We start from the raw sequence: 18486 nt of genomic DNA on the forward strand, positions 1-18486 counted from the left end.
GCATTGCCTGGAATGTGTGGAGAAAGAACATTTCATATGAGTTACTGTGTTAGAGTCTGTTTCTCCAGATTTCCATGAATCTGCAATGCCCCTCTCCCTTCTGTTTTGTGCGTACATCGTAAATAAAATATTTGTACCATCATTTAAGTATGTTAAATTGAAATTTAACCAAGCAATGCATGGTAACCAAAATAATGCTCAGTCCTCCAACTGTTTTTGTTTATGTACATTTCTTAAACAAAATACATATTTAAGTAGCCCTGCAGTTACACGAGTCAAAAAGATGGAAGGTATGATTGATGCACATAGAATACCTAATTTGTAGGTTTTATGTAGTAAACTTCAGCTAAGAATCATGCAAAATGTGATACATGGTTGGAAAGCTTACATATTTTTATTTTTTGTATTTGTTTAAAATGTTTACGTAAACAGAAAAATAACATGTAGGTTTTCATAGAACCCCATGTTCATCAGAGATATAAATTCAACAGAATGTACTGTAAAATTCAAAATTAAGTAAGATAACTCTGTAAGTGACTTTAATACTATAGATACTGTATAATATGTAGAAAGCATTGGATTTTTAATGTGAATTACCTCCTATGAAAAAACAGATTGAAATGAATAATTTCACATTTCATCATATAGACCTATAAAGAAAGTTAATAAAAAAATGTGTAGCCTTTTTTGAGGTGTATCACATATTATAGTATTTGCATGATTCTTACAAAGACTGCTACCTTAAAAACATTGCAATAGCACAAAGTACTTCATATAATATTTTTCCTTGTACTTGTCAAACAGGCTGTTGGGATTGGTGCAAGGTTTTTAAAAATAGGAGCCCCAGTCAGAGGTGAAAGAACTGTCCATATAAACAGACTGTTACAAATAGAGGAAATGTTAGAGGCTACAGGACAATATAAACCTCTTGAACCTAATGCATTCCCTCATATAGCACCTCCTCCATTACCTGAACCTGAGGAGGGAGAGGCAGAAGTAGAGGAAGAGGCAAAAAAGGATGCAAAGAAAAAGTAATCCTGTTCTAGAGAATGGTTGATGATAGTGAAGTCACAGTGAAATGTTCTTTGAAAAGTAACTTAAACTGAATATGGGAGACTGTGATATTTGTTGGATTGATATTTCTCTCTGTGATAAAATGAGGATTTATCATATATTGTTATTTATATGTAAATAAAAGAACAAAAAATTCACAAAACTTAAGATTTATTTGTTGTTTTTGTAAGTCTCATTTGACTCTTTAAAAAATCAATCCATCACATTATAGTCCTATTAAAATGAAATCTTCAAAATCTTCCCCTCAGCCCAGAAATTCTAACTTAGTTCTAATGGAGGTCACGTCCAGGATCAAGGTGAATACCTTTCGGATTCTCTTGGGTGTATTCCATAATCATATCAATAAATAGTCCTCAGTGTGATTGCCAATTTATAATGTATTGAGGTTAAATGCTGATACAATCTCCAATTGGTTTTATATTTTCAATCACGAGACATTAAATGAGAAGCATCAGTGAGGTTCAATTTTTGATTAAAAAAAAAAACAAATATCAAATAAAAAACAAACAAACATAAAAAAAATATAGAAAAATTAAACTGTCAAATAAAATCTATCAATTGCAATAGAACAAACGTTACCAAACAAACAGAGTGAAGGCTGCCAAACAAATTATATGAACCTTTTCTATTTAATTATGAAAAAAATCTTATTGTACCAATGAAGTAAATTTTATATAGAACTTGCAGCTTTTTTAACTTAAAGAACCACTTCAATGATATTTAAGTCCAATCTGATTCATAATTTCATCCATAATTCTGTGAACCATTTCTACATCTTTGTATCCATATATTGGGCTATCCAAAAGACCTGGAATTATATCATACACTGTATTTAAGTAATAGTTTCAAATGGGAATCAGGCAAAATTTGAAAATTTGAAACATGCATATCTATAAGACACCAACCCAATGAAACATGTATACTCATAGTGGTCTACTTTGTCAATATTGTCTAACATCATTACTCTAAATATCCAAAAAGTTATATTTCAAAAGAAATTAGAAAATTTTATAATTTGACAGAGTTATCTGCCCCTGTTTTGTACCAGTAACAAATGTAAAATACAACTCATTTTACCAAAATTATATGGCAAACTTAGTTCTGATTGTACAAATACTGTTAGTCATATGTCACTTTCTGGGTTTCTATTTCAGACCATGTTTTATCTACTGCCTGATTATTACAGAGATTGGTACTGAATACAAATGGCTCTATGACCTTCATTAATACATGTATATCTTTTTCAATTGTGTAAGGTAGGGAAAAAAGTTACATGTATATCTTTTTCAATTGTGTAAAGTAGGGAAAAAAGTACAAATTTTTAGATTTTTTACTGTTGTACAAATCACACTACTCTACAAATGAAATAACTTGAGGTAGACCTAGGATAAGGGACATAACTCTTGAAATCAGTGATATCTTTGTATCATATTCAATTTCACCAAAGCCTATCAAGTTTTTATTTGAAACAGAATGAAACCAGTCAAAGTTACTTTGATGGTTAAATGAAATTGATGTAAAATGCTGAATACAAATGTTCAAATGATTTGTAAGAGTTGTGTCCCTTATCCTAGGTCTACTTCCTTAAATTTCCACTAATTAGAGTGCAATTTAATGTTACCTATGGATACTCATATACGTGTAACAGACAGAAAGACCAAATACAGGCATTTGCTCTTTGGATAAACAAATTGATTGATTGTTGGTGTTTAATGCCCAAGCATCAATATTTCAGCTATATCCAGGTGATGAACATGAAATGATGATGAAGAATGGGACGCGACACAAGGATAATAGGTTCGACAATTTTGATTGCCACTGGAATTAGGAAGAGGTGGGAAGGGTCGGACAATTTAGCCTCCTGGCAGCAATTTCACAAAAAGTTGTAAATGTAAAGTTGTTCGTAAATAATGACGTCATAACAGAAAATAGTATTGTTACGTTGTTTCTAACGATCAATTTTACATATACGACTTTTTGTGAAACTGACGTCTGGCATGAACAGTGTTGAATTTTTAATTTTTTTTTAAAAACTAGAGTTGATACTGTTTAAAATATTAACATATTGAATTCTCCCTTTCCATTTCAATTTGATCGAAGTCCATAATAAAAATAGAATGGTTACTCCCTACGCACTTTCAAGATGTTTACCATTTCTGATTAGCTCATATACATGGTCTGCTTCATGAATTAAACCGCCACTGTTCTCATAAACATAAGGAACTGGTCCTTCTGGTTTCTTGTTCACTACTAAACCAGTTGTCAATATTGCTTCTGATGGACACCAAAAGCTTTCATCAATCTGTTTCAATAAAAAACAAATTTGTGTCAAAAATTTAGTCATGGAATTGAGCCATTTATTTAAAGACTGAGGAACAATTGGACATATAGATTTAAGCATAGTCTGTCCATTCCCAAAATGAAAACTTATTTCTCCCATTCTAAGCTAAAGCTCATGGGTTGAAATCTGAAAGTTAACTATCTTAAATAGAGAAATCTTATACTCCCTCGAAACTGAAGGATAGTCTGGATACATGTAATAATCTCTGTATGATCTTCACTGACTTGTCATTTTGTGTGTTATTAATGGAAGTTTTACATTGGAAGTATTGTGAAGAAGCTCATCAAAATATTCCCTCCATCTGGACTTCCAAGATGTTTTGCAATTATGATGAATTATTTCCCCTTACAAGGATCTTATAACAACTATCTTCCTTCATGCTCATCTACCAGTACATATGATAAGTGGACAGATAAATGAATGGACCAAACAGACTCTTATATCTGGGCAAACTTTGTTTGCAGGGGGGATAATTATATGCATAGAAAGGCAATGCTTTATCTCAACAGATTGCGGTACTTAAAATAAGACATGAAACCTGAATACTCACATGAATTTTGCCTTTAGTTCCCCTTATAGTTGCACTATTATGTCCACCAGCTGCCTTCCCACTATATATCACACTGGCTTTTCTATTTCTACTGAACAACATGGTTATACACCCATCTTCATCAACACCTTCAAAACATTTGGTACAGGTATAAGAGAAAAGAAAGAGTATCTGTTTCTTCTGGTCTTTGCTCCTCCAATCCCCGTGGGCATCATCACAATGTCAAAGCTCCTGTGTCCCTCAAATGAGTCCCATGGATGCATGAGGACACAGGTACCTTGATATCGTGAGGATCCTATGCTCAAATACTGGTATATAATTAATATGCTCCAATACTGGTATATGATAAATATGCATAACCATGAAATTCCTACTCACTTATTGGTAAAACACATATATCTATAACCTGTTTATTATGACTGTATTTTCATTTTCCATGCAGTAGCAGTTGTTATCTATAGCAACACTAAGCTTGTTAGATTCATTATGGTTCAAGGAAAATATGAAAATGTTATAGTTTACCATAAGAATGTGTAATTGGTCAAAATGTCAAACCTTCATTGATTTTGGCTACTGTAAAAATACTATTTTTTGTGGTGTACTAATTTTCACTATTTTTGCATTAGACAAAAAAGCGCAAAAAATAGTACTTTCTTAAAATCAATTTTTAACATTACATAGTGCTCATTATTTTTTGAAACTGCAAAAATTGACAACCATGAACATGATCCCTTGACAGAGTCCACAAAAATTAATAGGTTTACAGTATTTCACAAACTGAACTACATGTACTTCAAATGTGGCTTTGTTTTGCAGTGTACTATAATTGTTTATCGCTATTTTGTTTAAAATCCCTTTGATCTTGCTATACGATAATTTACAATCTCACGCCAGTCGAGTGAGAATGAAAATTATCGCTAGTTTCTATGTCCTGGCGCGACATACAAGCAACAGTGTAGGAATATTTGACTACCCAAATGACCGTCTGTTTGTTTACTGCATATGAAATAATGGTTAATTTGTGGCAATGTTTTCCATTCTACAATGGAAAATGATTAAATACAGTAACTTACCCGATTAGAATGAATAAAATTATTCCACAAATTTTAAACGCGACAGTCATAGTTAACTGATTTAAAAAAAAAAAAAATGCGTATCACAGCTGCACAACATATGTGACATCACGTAGCACATCGCTGAAAAATAATCCCAAAAGGAAATTTGGCAGCGCTTATAAAACTTACATATTTAGGTAAAAAAAACTGAAAATAAAAGAAAACTAATACCTTATAATTCAGCAAATTAGCAATAAACAAATTATTAAATATCTTTTAAACTCGCGGGAGTTTCTAATGCTCATCTCATCTCGTGGCAAAGCCGTTGGACGAGATCAGCATGAGAAACTCCCTCTCACTGAAAAAATAATAAATAATCTAACAGTATCAAAGCAGTGAAAATGAAGTACAGCAGGACTGACAGACATGTCTGGTAAAAATGCCTTCTGTCCTTTTAAAAATTTTTTTTTCAGTTGCCCAAATAAAAGAAAAGTTCAAAATATGGTATTCAGTTGGGTAATCTTCAAACCAATTTCACATGTACATATCATAGAGCACAAAGAACAGTTACTCTGTAAATCTTTTCCCATACTGCTGTTGGTACCAGTCTTGCATTTCATATCAATGAGCCGGTGTAGTCAAAACATGGACGGTATTAAAATAATGTGCTTTCTTTTTGTTGCTTTACAAACTAATGTTTTGTCCAAAAATATGAACTATGACTTATAAAATAGAGCAAACATCACAATATGACATGGCAATATCTTTTTGTAAGAGAATTTAAAATTATAACATAAAAATGCTTCCCTGAAAAGATATATGTGATGAATACAATATGAAAGTGAAAGTAGAGAAAATGGCTATCTACAGTCTACTACTTTTCTCCACAATTTTAGTGAACATCCCCTATTTTTTTTAGCAGAAAATTAAACTTCTACATGTCCTTAGTAGTGCTACGTGAGTGAAAGTTTTATTAAATCAGTTCTTTATTTTATTTTAAATCCTGAAGATATGCACTTCACTACATAAGACTATGCAAGACTGAGACCTTTTCAACCCCAAACCTAAACAATTTCATTTATACATATATATACAATGTTGTATTATGTATATACTCACAAATATGTTCATAGGACTGAATTGGCAAAGTATAAGCGATAAAATGCTTCCATAGTAAAAGTTCTGTTTAATTCAGGAATTATTATAGCAATATTTTGGACATAATCATTTTTTTCAATCATATTAATCAATTGTTTTTTTTTTTAAATTCTTTATTGCAAGGTTTTGTTTTACAGTCACAACTCTCAACTGCAATAATCAAATGTTGCAATAAATTCAAAACTTTACGCTTAGTACCTTCCTCATTAAGACTCCCAACTGCAATAATTTTTTCTGGCATTTCACCATATACATGCATGACAAACTGTACTGGGTAGATACCAAGGAGCAAAAGTATTCCTCCCATCAGGTCTTTTCGATTAGTTTTTCTTTCACTTATATTTGGTTTACAGAGCTGGGCAGTAACCATGTTTACTTCACCAAGATTGCCTGATTTGATATCTTTTTTTATTGCCTCATACACAGGGAAAAATCTACTCCATACAGCCTGAAGTATAATATGCATACCATTGTAAACATTGACAGTAGAAAATCTACTCAACACTTCTAAAATCTACTCTACACAGCCTGTTGTAAATAATTTATTGTTGTTAATAATAGATAGTACAGTATTTAACAATATAAAGTTGGCTGATCGTTGTGAAATACGGCAAATTCTGAAAAAAATATGGTAAGATGTTAATAACAGATAAAACAGTATTTAACAATGTGAAGTTGGCTGAGAGTTGTTAATTACAATCAATTCTGAAATAATGTGGTAATATTATTGATGTGAGCTATTGTCATCACTTGGCATCCATGATCGTCCATTGTTATTAACAATTTTTTAAAACTCTTCTCCTCTGACACTGCTTGACCAATTGGAACCAAACGTGGTATGAATTTTCTTTGGGGTATCCTGCATAGAAATGATGTTGGGATTAATGATCTGTCGAAAAAACATGGCCGTCGTTACTAAAAATAGAACATTGGGGTCAGATAGTAGTTTTTCACTTATATCTCCAAAACCATTGAGTGTGGCCAAATTCTGACAGGAATAAAAGTGTTAAGCATGATGAGATCTATTTGTGGTCAAATTTTCTTTTTAATTTGTTAAGCCATGTTGGAGTTATTGCCCTTTTTCAATATTTTCTGTTGTTTGAATGTTATTTCTTTCAAAAATTTTTTCCTCTGCCACTCCTTAATCAATAAACTTAAAATGAAATTTTCCTTGGGGTATCCTGCACAAAACTGATGAGGGGATTTTTGATCCGTGGAATAACATGGCTGTCATTTCTAAAAATAAAACATAGGGGTCTGACAGTAGTTTTTCGCATATATCTCCAAAACCCTCAGGTTTAGTCAAAGTCTGACTACAATAAAAGTTTTCAGCATGATTAGGTCTATCGGTGGTCAAAATTTCATTTTGGTCCATTGAGCCATGTTGGAGTTATTGCCCTTTTGTAACGTTTTTTTGCTATTTTTTAATGTTATTTCTTTCAAAAATCTTCTCCTCTGACACTATTTGACCAATTGGTATGAATGTTCCTAGGGATATTCTGCATAGAAATGTTGAGAGGATTTTTGATCCGTCAAAAAACATGGCTGCTGTTACTAAAAATAGAACATAGGGGTCTGACAGTAGTTTTTCGCATATCTCCAAAACCATTCAAATTAAGCTAAATTCTTTCAATGGCTGAAATGATCCTTATTATTAGGACTACAAAAGTCTTCAGAGATAAAAGTTGTCAGATGACTCCTTGTAAGAATTATTGCCCATGAAAGGGAAAATGACAACTATGATAGATAAAAAGAAATTTTCAATTTCTGAAATGAACCTTATGATAAGTCTACCTAAGTTTTCCTGGGTCAAAACTGTTGGTAAATTTATTGCCTTGGAAAGGAAAAAATTAACCAGGTGAGCAATTCAGGCTCCTGGGAGCCTCTTGTTATCCATATTTAGTCAAATATATTCTAGTTAATTAATAATTGCATAAATTTATTATCGCATTCTAAAATCTACTCTACACAGCCTGAAGTAAATAATTTATTAATGTTAATAACAGATGAAAGAGTATTTAACAATGTAAAGTTGGCTGATAGTTGAGAAATACAATAAATTCTGAAAAAAAACCACAAAAAATACATATTTTTTAAAAATATGCCAAAACTGCATTATTTTCTGATTTCACAGTATTCATTTGTTAAAAAAGTATGGAGGCTAAAAAGAAGCCATCAATTACATCAACAAAAAAGTAACCGGTAAGCAGAATTTTGTTGAAGTACGAAAGAGTAATCAAGTGAACCAAGATTCTAGGGGAAATCAAAAGAATATAATCCACAGACAAAATTCAGACATGGGAAAACAGACATACACAATAAAGAACATAAATTAACCAAAATAATACATACAAAGTAACAAAAGTAAATGAACAACTCGGACTCCATTAAAAACTGGGAGCATGGATCAGGTGCACCAGCAGGGTAAAAATTCGGCTGAACAGTTCTCAAAAGAAACTACAACTGTGACAGACAGACAGACAGACATATATGAGGTTCTCTGTTGAGTGGAGTTATAATACCTCTACTAGTAGTAACTTCTTCTCCCTTGCAAAGTCAATAACCTTTCTGCACTCTTCCCATGATTCAGCCAATGGTTTTTCACATAGAACATGTTTACCTGCTTCTAACATCATCCTACTTAATCTGACATGTTCAGGGTGGACAACTCCTATGTATACAACCTCTGAAATTTTATAAAGATTTTCTTTTTTCAGAAACAAAATAATCCATTTAAATGATTAACTTCTTTTATTCAAGGGTATAAATTTCTGTGGGGTTATTTAAGAGTTACTGCTTAAGTATTATTGAAGTACAATTATTTCTATTGAATATGAATTGAACAACATGGCAATGATTCCTACTTCAATACTTAAACAACTTCTCTGTTAGAAATATTTGTGTTGTGGGGATGACAAACACTCTGTTAAAAAGCAATATAGCATTGTGAAAAATATTGAGGTCAGTATACCCCCCCTTCCCCATTTAAAGTAAGAGAATTCCTCACCGATGCACCAGCTGAATGCCCTATTATCAGAATCTTGAAAATCATCATTCTTTAACATACATATTTACCTATGTCAGGGTCATCTGCTATTTCTTGATATGTGCCATAGGCTTTAGGAATCCCAAATGTACCAGCAAACTTCTCAGCAGACTCCTTTGACCTTGCCCCTATTGCTACTAACTGCAATAAAACACAGCCTGAAATATTCCATTGCTATCAAGTTCGGTCTTGGCAGAAAATCCTAGATATCAATAAGAATTTCAAATCATGAAAATTACAACTTTCTCATTCTCATGAAACATAAATGCAGTTTCAAAAAGGCTGAGATGTACAATTCTGAGATAAAATATTTTGCTATAAAAAGACCTATGTACTGGGTAGCATCCCCTCAAAAACCTATGTACTCGGTAGCATCCCCTAAAAAAAAACTATGTACTGGGTAGCATCCCCTCAAAAAAACTATGTACTGGGTGGCATCCCCTCAAAAAATTTGTTGTTATGTATTGTATGTTATCATCAGAATTTTCTAAATATTTCATTTTAACCATTCATAGTCAAACTGAGTTGAGTATATAAAATCTGCAATCTTATGCTGCATGAGTTGTATTGCTGGAAATCTCCTGCAAAAGGAGTCTTGAAGTTTAACAGGGTATCCTATTTCTATGCATTTTATCTTCAAATAGCAACAAAAACATTGCATGATGTGAACTAGAGGCTCAGAATAGCCTGAACTGCTCACCTGGCATGATAAGTAACATTCTATTTTTGTATAAGTGGCCATATTTTTTCTTGGATAAAAATTCATAAAGCTCATACCTAAGGAACAACCAGATTAATTTTCAATGAATCCTGTCCAGAAGTATCTGAGGTGAAAATTTTTGAAAGTGATAACATGAAAATTAGCGAAAAAAACATTGAAAACAGACAATAACTCAAACATGGCTTTAAGCTTAACACAAAAAAATGACTACAGATAGATCTCATCATGCAGAACATTTTGATCCCCACGTCAAAGTTTGGCTAAACCTAACAGTTTTGGAGATATATGCGAAAAACTTCTGTCTGACCCTATGTTCTATTTTTAGTAATGGCAGCCATGTTTTTCAACTGATAAAATATCCCCATATCAGGTCTATGCAAAACACCCTAAGGAACATTCATACAAAGTTTGGTTCTAATTGGTCGAGTAATGTCAGAGGAGAAGAGTTTTGAAATATTGTAAACAAAGACTGAAGATGACAGACTCCTAGTGATGGCAATAGCTCATCTGGGCCAGGCGAGTTTAAATGTTCATGGCCCTATAGGCAAGGTTAGCTAAAATGTTAATAGTATAGGTACAAAGTGAAATGTACTGTAAATTAGAATTTGTTTGTAATTGCCAATATGTTAACAGGGTCACTGTGACAATAATTTGAACTCAGATGTTGAAGTTTGTAACATGAGTAAAACAGCAATTTCTTGATTTCACCGACATTTAGGTAACATAGAAAAAAGCAAAATTGAAATAAATAAATAAATACCCGGTACAATGAAACCAGTCATAAGTGACCTTCCAAGGGAGAGCAATGCATGGTCATATTTATTTTTTCATAGAATGCTCTATAAAGGAATATTTTAATTACAGTCTTTTAAGACAGATTCTGGTTACTGTATGTATTGTTTAGTTTTCACTTTCAGTTTACTTTCATGTTGTTGAGTTTATAAGGGATACTATTTCACTGTACCCATGTATAATGTTGTTTTGGGCCAGCTGCTGCCTGCCCTGTGGTGTGAGGGTTTCCTCGTTGTTCAATGAAAGCCCGTGGGTGGCCTTCAGCTAACATTTTCTCATCCCTGTGAGGTTGAGTGTCTCTTTGACATATTCATCAAATCCATTCTCCTTATATTGCTGTATACAGGTGGTTGCTAAAATAGATTTTACTGTAAATTCATACAATAATTTCTGATTTTACAGTAGATACAGGTACCTTGTGTTTCCTGTCTTGTTCTTTAGGGGATAATAAAGCTGAACAGAAGTCATTGCAGATCATACCAGCTCCACAAATACCCCATCTTAATACACTTTTCTCCATAGTATCCATTGACTGTGTGTTTCTGTTTATTAAAGTTGTAAGTCCTTGAATTATAAAATGATATCTCCTTAAAGTATGTAGTGGGAAATCCAGGAATTCTAAAAAAAAAGGTAGGGGGTAGTGCTAACTGGCCTATGAGGGTAAAGTGGTAGGGGAGGTGATTTCCATTTTTTTCTATATAATCAACCAAACTTTTTGAACATAAAGTGGGTCCAGGTCTTTTGCCCCCCTCTCCCAGTCATACCTATGGTAAGATGAAAGGATTCAGAAGTTCTTTAAGATATAAAAATAGGAGACGTGGTATGATTGACAATGAGACAGTCATCCACCAAAGCCAAGCAACAAATAATTAAACTTAAAAGCTTGCTAATGAGAAAACCAAAATGGTCCAGAAGCCAGTCAATTACATAGAAATTTTAGGGTTTTTTTAACATCATAATGAAAAGACATCAACAATATCAACAGATTGTTCTGGAAAACAGGATATTAATATGCCACTGAGCTGGAAAACTTTCACAAGACAAATGTAACTTTTTCTATACTACATGGTACATGTACAAGTAGGATCAACAATGCAATGATATGGATTAGAATGGAAGACAAACAATTTAAGGGGAGACAAGGGGGTACTTCATCCCTACTTCCTTCTCCCTAAACCACAGCTTTCCACCTTACTTTACCACTGCTTCCCGACCCCTTTTATTTAAGCCTCTGTTTTAGTTCCTAACCATAATACCCACTTCTGGCATTTTTCACTCCCCATTCCCCACCTTATCAACCACACTTCTATGTCCCCTCCACCACTGTTCCCCGTCCCTGCAGCCACTAAATCCTGTCCCCAATGTCCACCCACACATTGAACTCAAATTACTTAAGTAGAAAAGAAGTTTCCCAATATACTGAAAAATCTTTGCATAGAATTTGAATGTCAGGCCCCTTTTTTAACATTGTAGTTTTATACACTTCAAAATACACTGGCATAAAGGAAAAGTGTATGGTGTGAAAGAGTAATCAAAGGAACCAAGATTGTAGCGGAAATCAAGACAAAGTAAGAAAAGTAAATGAGCAACTCAGACTCCACTAAAAACTGGGAGCATGGACCAGGTGCACTGGTAAGGTCTTTTTTACCTAAAATGTGTTCACTACATCTAGAAAACAACTGAAAAAAGTACTTAAGTTAATCCTGAAGCATCTGTGATGTAGATATTTTTGACTGCTTATATAGAAAAAAAGTGGGGGAAAATTTTCCTGCTATTTTTCCATGATGCCTTTGACCTTTCAATATTTTGAAGACACAAATTTACAAATTCACCACCTTGACTGATAATTTTGGATGTTATAAGGTAAAAATACTTAGAAAATGCAAAAAAATCTATGTGTTTTTTTCTCATGTACCACACCATATACACATTTTGTCTGAATCTTAGACAGAGGAACACTTAAAATAAATAAGCAGTGATAAGGGGTCCTAATTCCAGTAGAAACAACAAAGCTTTCAACTTTGCAAATGTTATGAATATTTTTGTCTCTGAAAAATCGAATCATGGAGCACATGTTTATTTAGTAATTACTTTATTGTAGCAGCAACAAATGTAATTTCCTGTAAAGGTGTACATGTATTTGGTCAATGTACAAAATATTCTGTGGGACAAAAATGAGTCTCCCAACATTACACTCCCATTCATATGAGGCCAAAAATATAATAATGTGCATTTCATATTAGGCAAGAGAAAACAAAATAGGTAGGCTTACCTACTGTATTTTTTTCTGCCTTCCTTAGCAAATTTTCTTGTATTTTGCATGAAATGCCACTGAACTTTCATTTTTTAGCTGAGCACTTATGAAGTCAAGGAATCCTCACATAAGTGTCTATATAAAATAATATAATGAAATAAATGATTTTACCTACAAGAAAAATGTACCAACCTACCTTCTTTTCTAGGTCGTACAACTTTGAAAGAAATAGAGTAGCCATTAGGTATATACAGGTAGGTTTTTTCCACTTTGAGCCTATGGAAGAAACATCTTAAAACAGTACTTACTGAAAAATGACTCCCCCATCCCCCACTCCCATCCCTCCAAAAAAACAAGAACAAAACTTCATGGTTCACCAAATTAGGGTGGTAGGGTATAAAGATACACCCTTTTTTTATATGGCCTGACAGTGCACAGACCACTGTTTTTCAATCATCACATAGTAAAAGCATCTAAAAAAACCTGCCTGCACATGTAACTGTTGCATTTCTGTATCTATCTGAATGTATTGTTGATACTGAGGACTGAAAGAGCTGTTTTGATGCTTTTGACACTACTTGTATGCAATTTAGTTTCCTCATTGGGTTCATTTTTAGAGTAGTGATTGTATTTTAAAAGGATTACTCTTTACACAGTGAATTCAGACTATATCCTTTTGATTTCCATGACTTCTATAATTTGTAATCCAAAAAAAAAACGTTAATAATTTTCTGTTTGTCATTAATAAATCTATTAGAACTTTTCAGGAATTTCCTGTGGAATTTCAGTAACAGTTACATCTAGCATAAAGATCCCAATGAAGAACATGTCATTGTATCAACTCAAACAAGACTAAAACTGTGATTAAATTCCTAGTTTCACTTTCGAATAGATAACGAAAAGGGTAAGAAAAGTATGGGGATGGAAATATCATTCACACTCAGTCGGACCATTTTAAATGAAGTAACAAACTGTATCTCAACGGAGATTATATAAATGTACATTTGATTGAGAATCGTTTACTTCTGATCTTATGATTTACCAAATACATAATGGTAGACAATAGACAATAATTATCAACTCAAACACATTTACATTGAATGGTTATGACATGTAATGTAAAGAATTACAAAGCAACATATTAACACACATTGGTTAATCACACATATGAAATTTTCATGAGCATAGTGTGACAGTGGCCTAACTTTTACCGAAATATTTGTACATTTATTCTGATTTCCCAACATTCTTTCATAAAGTTTATTATTGGTTTAAGTATGCTGTATGAGCTGCTTTCTAGTAAATTAATTCTTTCATTGAGAAAAATCAATTTAAGTACGAAAAACTACTGATTTTTTTTCTTCAGTTTTTCAATTGCAGGGACGGATCCAGGATTTGAGTTTAGGGGGACGTTAATTGAATTAAATGCAGTGCAAAGCAAGGCAAAAATATATTATGGGGCGAAACTTGTGTAAAAAAAATTTCCTACCGATTTAGGGGGGGGGGGCGTACGCCCGGTACGCCAGTCCATGGATCCGCGCCTGAATTGAGTGTTTTCTTTGTTGTGTATAATGAGAACATATTGAGAAAAAAGTAGTGTTCGTCCTCAAAATCACCATTATTACATGAATTATAAATTATCTTGTATCTTTATATTATTAAATCTCCCTTTTTCTATTGCTAAAGCATAGGAACTATACAGAATTTACAAATGATGGATCTGTCAGATTTAGTTTTATAAATGTTCAGATAAGCAGCTCGTTTGGAAGGTGTGTAGATTTTTCGGAAAAAAAAGATATGCTGATATCAAATTATTTATATTTTGTTTAGATTGATCAATTATTCTTTGCTCAATTTTATTTATGTAAAATTCAATGTTATTTAGGTTCAGATTTAGATAGCTGAAACCTAGATTATTCTACAACTTTTTGACTGTGACATTCACACACTACTATCTTTAACTTTATTATAAATATCATGAACCATAGTGTGTATAAGTGGTAAAACTGCGCATGCTGAAAAAAAACTTCCAATTTTATGATCGAAAAAAAATTCAACACTTCAGAGCATTTATAAAATTTTACCTTAAATCGTTTGGTTTTTCATATTTGAACTATTTTATGACTATATATTGTGAAAAAAATCCTCTAATTTAAATTTGAATTTGTATAAATACTATATTCAAATTCAAATTAGAGGATTTTTTTTATCTAAAGTCATCAAATAGTTCAAATATGAAAAACCAAATGATTCAAGGTAGGTCATATCATATATTTCTTGTCTATGTTTTTCCTAAATTTTCTCTAAGATGACCCCTTGCCCCCCCCCCCCTGCCTTGAAAGAATTAATACAAATGTACTTTAAATTTTACCATATACTTGTACATTTTTTTAAATCATTTCAAATACTATTTATTATATAATTGAAATATGTATGGTTTAGCAAGGTGACAGAAATGCTATGTGTAAAAGAGATGATCTACCTTAATGATACTCTTTAAAGGCTAAAAAATCTGGTCTAAAGGGCCTGTAATTCTTGCTATCACCCCGCCCCCTCCCCCCCCAAAAAAAAACAAAAACAAACAAAACAAACAAACAAACAAATAGTAGCTACAACAGTTGAATCACCTTGCTATACATGCATTTACATACAAAAATATGGCACATGTTCTATGTTCTAATAGTATTTCAATAATTTTGATAATTTTTTGCTTATTGATAAGGGGAGGGTGCCCCCCTTGGATCTGCCCAAGGGAAAATTGGTGGGGAGTGAACATGACACTGTTTCCCCTCTGTACACTTTTATCCTAGACCCATTAATATCTCTTCAAAACAAAATCTGAACCAAACTTAGACTTGATCTTTAACCAATCACTTCATACTCTCCTACCAAAATTCGTCTCAACATCTGGAATTGTTTGGATAAAAAAGTCAGGAAAACATGTATGTAACAGCCAGGCTGAAGAAGGACAGAGTGTAAACATGTCGGCAGTTTATGAGAAGTAAGTGTAGGGATTAAAATATCCAACAACACTAACCTATGTCCAAAACCCATGAGCACAAAAAGATATATACCAGTACTTTACATTACATGGGTAGAAAATTTAATATCGTTTTTTTTTCAAAGATTCAAACAATGTCGAGAATCAAACATTAAAAAATCATCTTATATTGATAAAGGTTTCCTTCTAGAACTGTTTTACAAGGAATATAAGTTTACTTAGACAATCAGGGGCCCTCAAGGGGTTTCAACATTACAAAAGAATCGCAATCTTTAGGATATATCCTTTTCTTTCTACGGTATATGTAATGATAGCCTTACACAAAAAGACCATTATAACATACCTGTTTAAACGATGCCCTAAGCCAGGTATAAATATAGTTGTTATCAGACCTAGATGACACTACAAGTACATGTATGAGCTTCGTTAAAACGTTTACATACCTTTGTTGTATGTTTGTTTCTTCTGTTGTTATAGTCGGTTTACTATCTTGTACATGTGTAGGGAATTTTATAAATGTCAATTTTTTTTTATCATAGCCTCTTTTATGTCATAGCAAAAATCCCATTTGACTTATTTACTTTACTCTGATACAAGTAATTTTTACAAGAACTTTTACATATATTAAGTAGAATATAATTGAAATAAATTAAAGTTCGAACTAAAACACTAATTTTAACCTTAAACTAATTGCAGTAAAAGATATTGTGGTGATTTGTGGGTTACGAACTATTCTAAATTACCTGCTTCCACACACACGAATGTGGTGAAATAACCCAAGGCATTGAAATGTTACAATCAAAGGTTTTTTATCGAATAAGGGAGATAACTGCTGAGAAAAAGCTTCACTTGGGTACGAAATCGAAACAAAATGATAAAAAACAGTTTTCCCTGTATGAAAAATTCAAATGGAGTACATGCACTCAGTATAAATAAAAGGTAAATGAATTTAACCCGGTATATATACTATAACAGCGTTTTCATAATCGGAATTTAATTTTGATTTCTAAAAATAACCATTCCCCATATCTATTAATAGGTCAAGGTTTGTTGAAAAGTGCAAGTATAAACTAATATCACTTGGTTTGATTTGGAAAATTCATTCCACCAAGGACAAAAATTAATATAATAAATATGAGATAATCGTATTTTTTTTTATAAAACAAGTTAGCAAATGAAACAGACTATTCTATAACGAGAAGAGGAAGAAAATACCCCCGCCCCCAACTCCACATGGACACAATTGTTTAGCCAAGACACTAGTAAGACAGATAATGCACCCACCCCTCCCACAAGAAATGTATGTCTATTGAATTTAAACAAGGCAATAAACGGCTTTTCGATGAGTTGGTAATCAGATTTTTTCAGTGAGCTGGTAAGTAGATTTTTTCTGTGAGCAGGAAAGTAGATTCTCTATTACCAGTCGTCTATAAACATATGCATGTGCACGAAGAAGAAGAACAAATTAAGATGAAAATATAATTAAGAAAGATTAATACTGAAAAGATTGGTGTTTCACCATTCTGATTTGAATCAAACACAATTGCAAAAATTTTGACGTATCACACAAGTTGAAATACGAGAGCATCCAAATTTAGATATATACACTTTCCAAAAGATTTAATTTAATTATGACAGCGTTTTTGAGTTATTCTGCAATAACTTGAACCCCTCCTCTTTATTATGAATAAAGTTCCAAAACTTGAAAACAACAAATTTGATTTTTACAAATAATGAAGACATTCCACATTTCCCATAGTCTCATTTTAATTGTTGGAAGCGTTTTTGAGTGCGGAAACTGGAAAACGCCCCCTTTTTGTGAATGAATTTCAACAACTCATAAACAAACAATTGGAAAATTTAAAGAAATTAAAGGGAGCTTCCCACTATAGATATGTAAACTTTCTCAAAGTTTCATTATAATTGATGGAATCGTTTTTGAGTTATTGTGCAAAAACGGAAAAACACCACCCTGTTCAATAAAAAAAGGTCAGTAACTTGTTAAAAAAAAATATAAAAAAAATTTTAAAAAATGTACGGAACTTCCCAATACGGGTTTATATTGGTTTTTACACATCATACTTGATTCAATTTGCTCGTATTTGTAACAATGTTTTGGATTTTAACGAAAGAAATCTTTTTATGACCAAGGAATGATAAGGTTTTTAATATCACAAGCTCATGAAAATCACAACATTTTTCAACTGATACAATAAATTCATTCTCATACAGAGATGTACTTGTAAACGATCTCATATCAGTTAACTGCTAGTAGTACATTGTTTGTGCATTTGTTTAACTTATAACCAGTTTCTTTATTTGTTTTTACATTTTTTTTAACTGATTTTTATTTGTGTTCAATTGTATTATATTTTTTATTCCACGGTAGCCAGATTTAAAAAGGGCAGAGTTTGTGATCACGCCAAAGTTCTTTACCCCGCCCCATTTTTAGCGCCTGTCCAAAGTCAGGAATTTCTGGCCTCTGTATTTCAAT

General features: G+C 32.5%; 2 protein-coding genes across 11 annotated transcripts in view; one reads left to right on the forward strand and one right to left on the reverse strand.

Annotated features, from left to right (window-relative positions):
* The window catches only part of LOC148620760 (enolase 4-like), a 28146-nt gene extending 26930 nt beyond the window's left edge, over window positions 1-1216 (forward strand). For all 6 annotated transcript variants that reach the window (XM_088574548.1, XM_088574550.1, XM_088574549.1 and 3 more), the window contains one exon: window positions 805-1216. In XM_088574548.1, coding sequence (XP_088430674.1) covers window positions 805-1035 — 231 coding nt within the window. In that variant the 3' untranslated portion in view covers window positions 1036-1216. The remainder of the gene's footprint in view (window positions 1-804) is intronic.
* LOC148620762 (trans-1,2-dihydrobenzene-1,2-diol dehydrogenase-like) lies at window positions 1208-16409 on the reverse strand. 5 transcript variants are annotated; one of them, XM_088574558.1, is made up of 8 exons: window positions 16336-16409; window positions 11153-11301; window positions 9254-9365; window positions 8701-8864; window positions 6377-6626; window positions 3966-4093; window positions 3211-3376; window positions 1208-1882 (listed from the first exon to the last, which is right to left on the reverse strand). In XM_088574558.1, exons 2-8 carry the CDS (start codon window positions 11264-11266, stop codon window positions 1785-1787), a joined length of 1032 nt encoding a protein of 343 aa, XP_088430684.1. In that variant the 5' UTR covers window positions 11267-11301; window positions 16336-16409; the 3' UTR covers window positions 1208-1784. The 5 variants fall into 5 exon arrangements, with proteins under 5 accessions (XP_088430684.1, XP_088430681.1, XP_088430682.1 ...); XM_088574555.1 differs by lacking the exon at window positions 16336-16409 and adding an exon at window positions 13479-13898; XM_088574556.1 differs by lacking the exon at window positions 16336-16409 and adding an exon at window positions 13479-13897 and having other exon boundaries at window positions 3226-3376.
* Window positions 16410-18486: the final 2077 nt, after the last annotated feature.

This window comes from Perna viridis, chromosome 3 (assembly GCF_037379345.1).
Source record: "Perna viridis isolate PV_CMFRI_1.1 ecotype Kerala chromosome 3, ASM3737934v1, whole genome shotgun sequence".
NCBI lineage: Eukaryota > Metazoa > Mollusca > Bivalvia > Mytilida > Mytilidae > Perna > Perna viridis.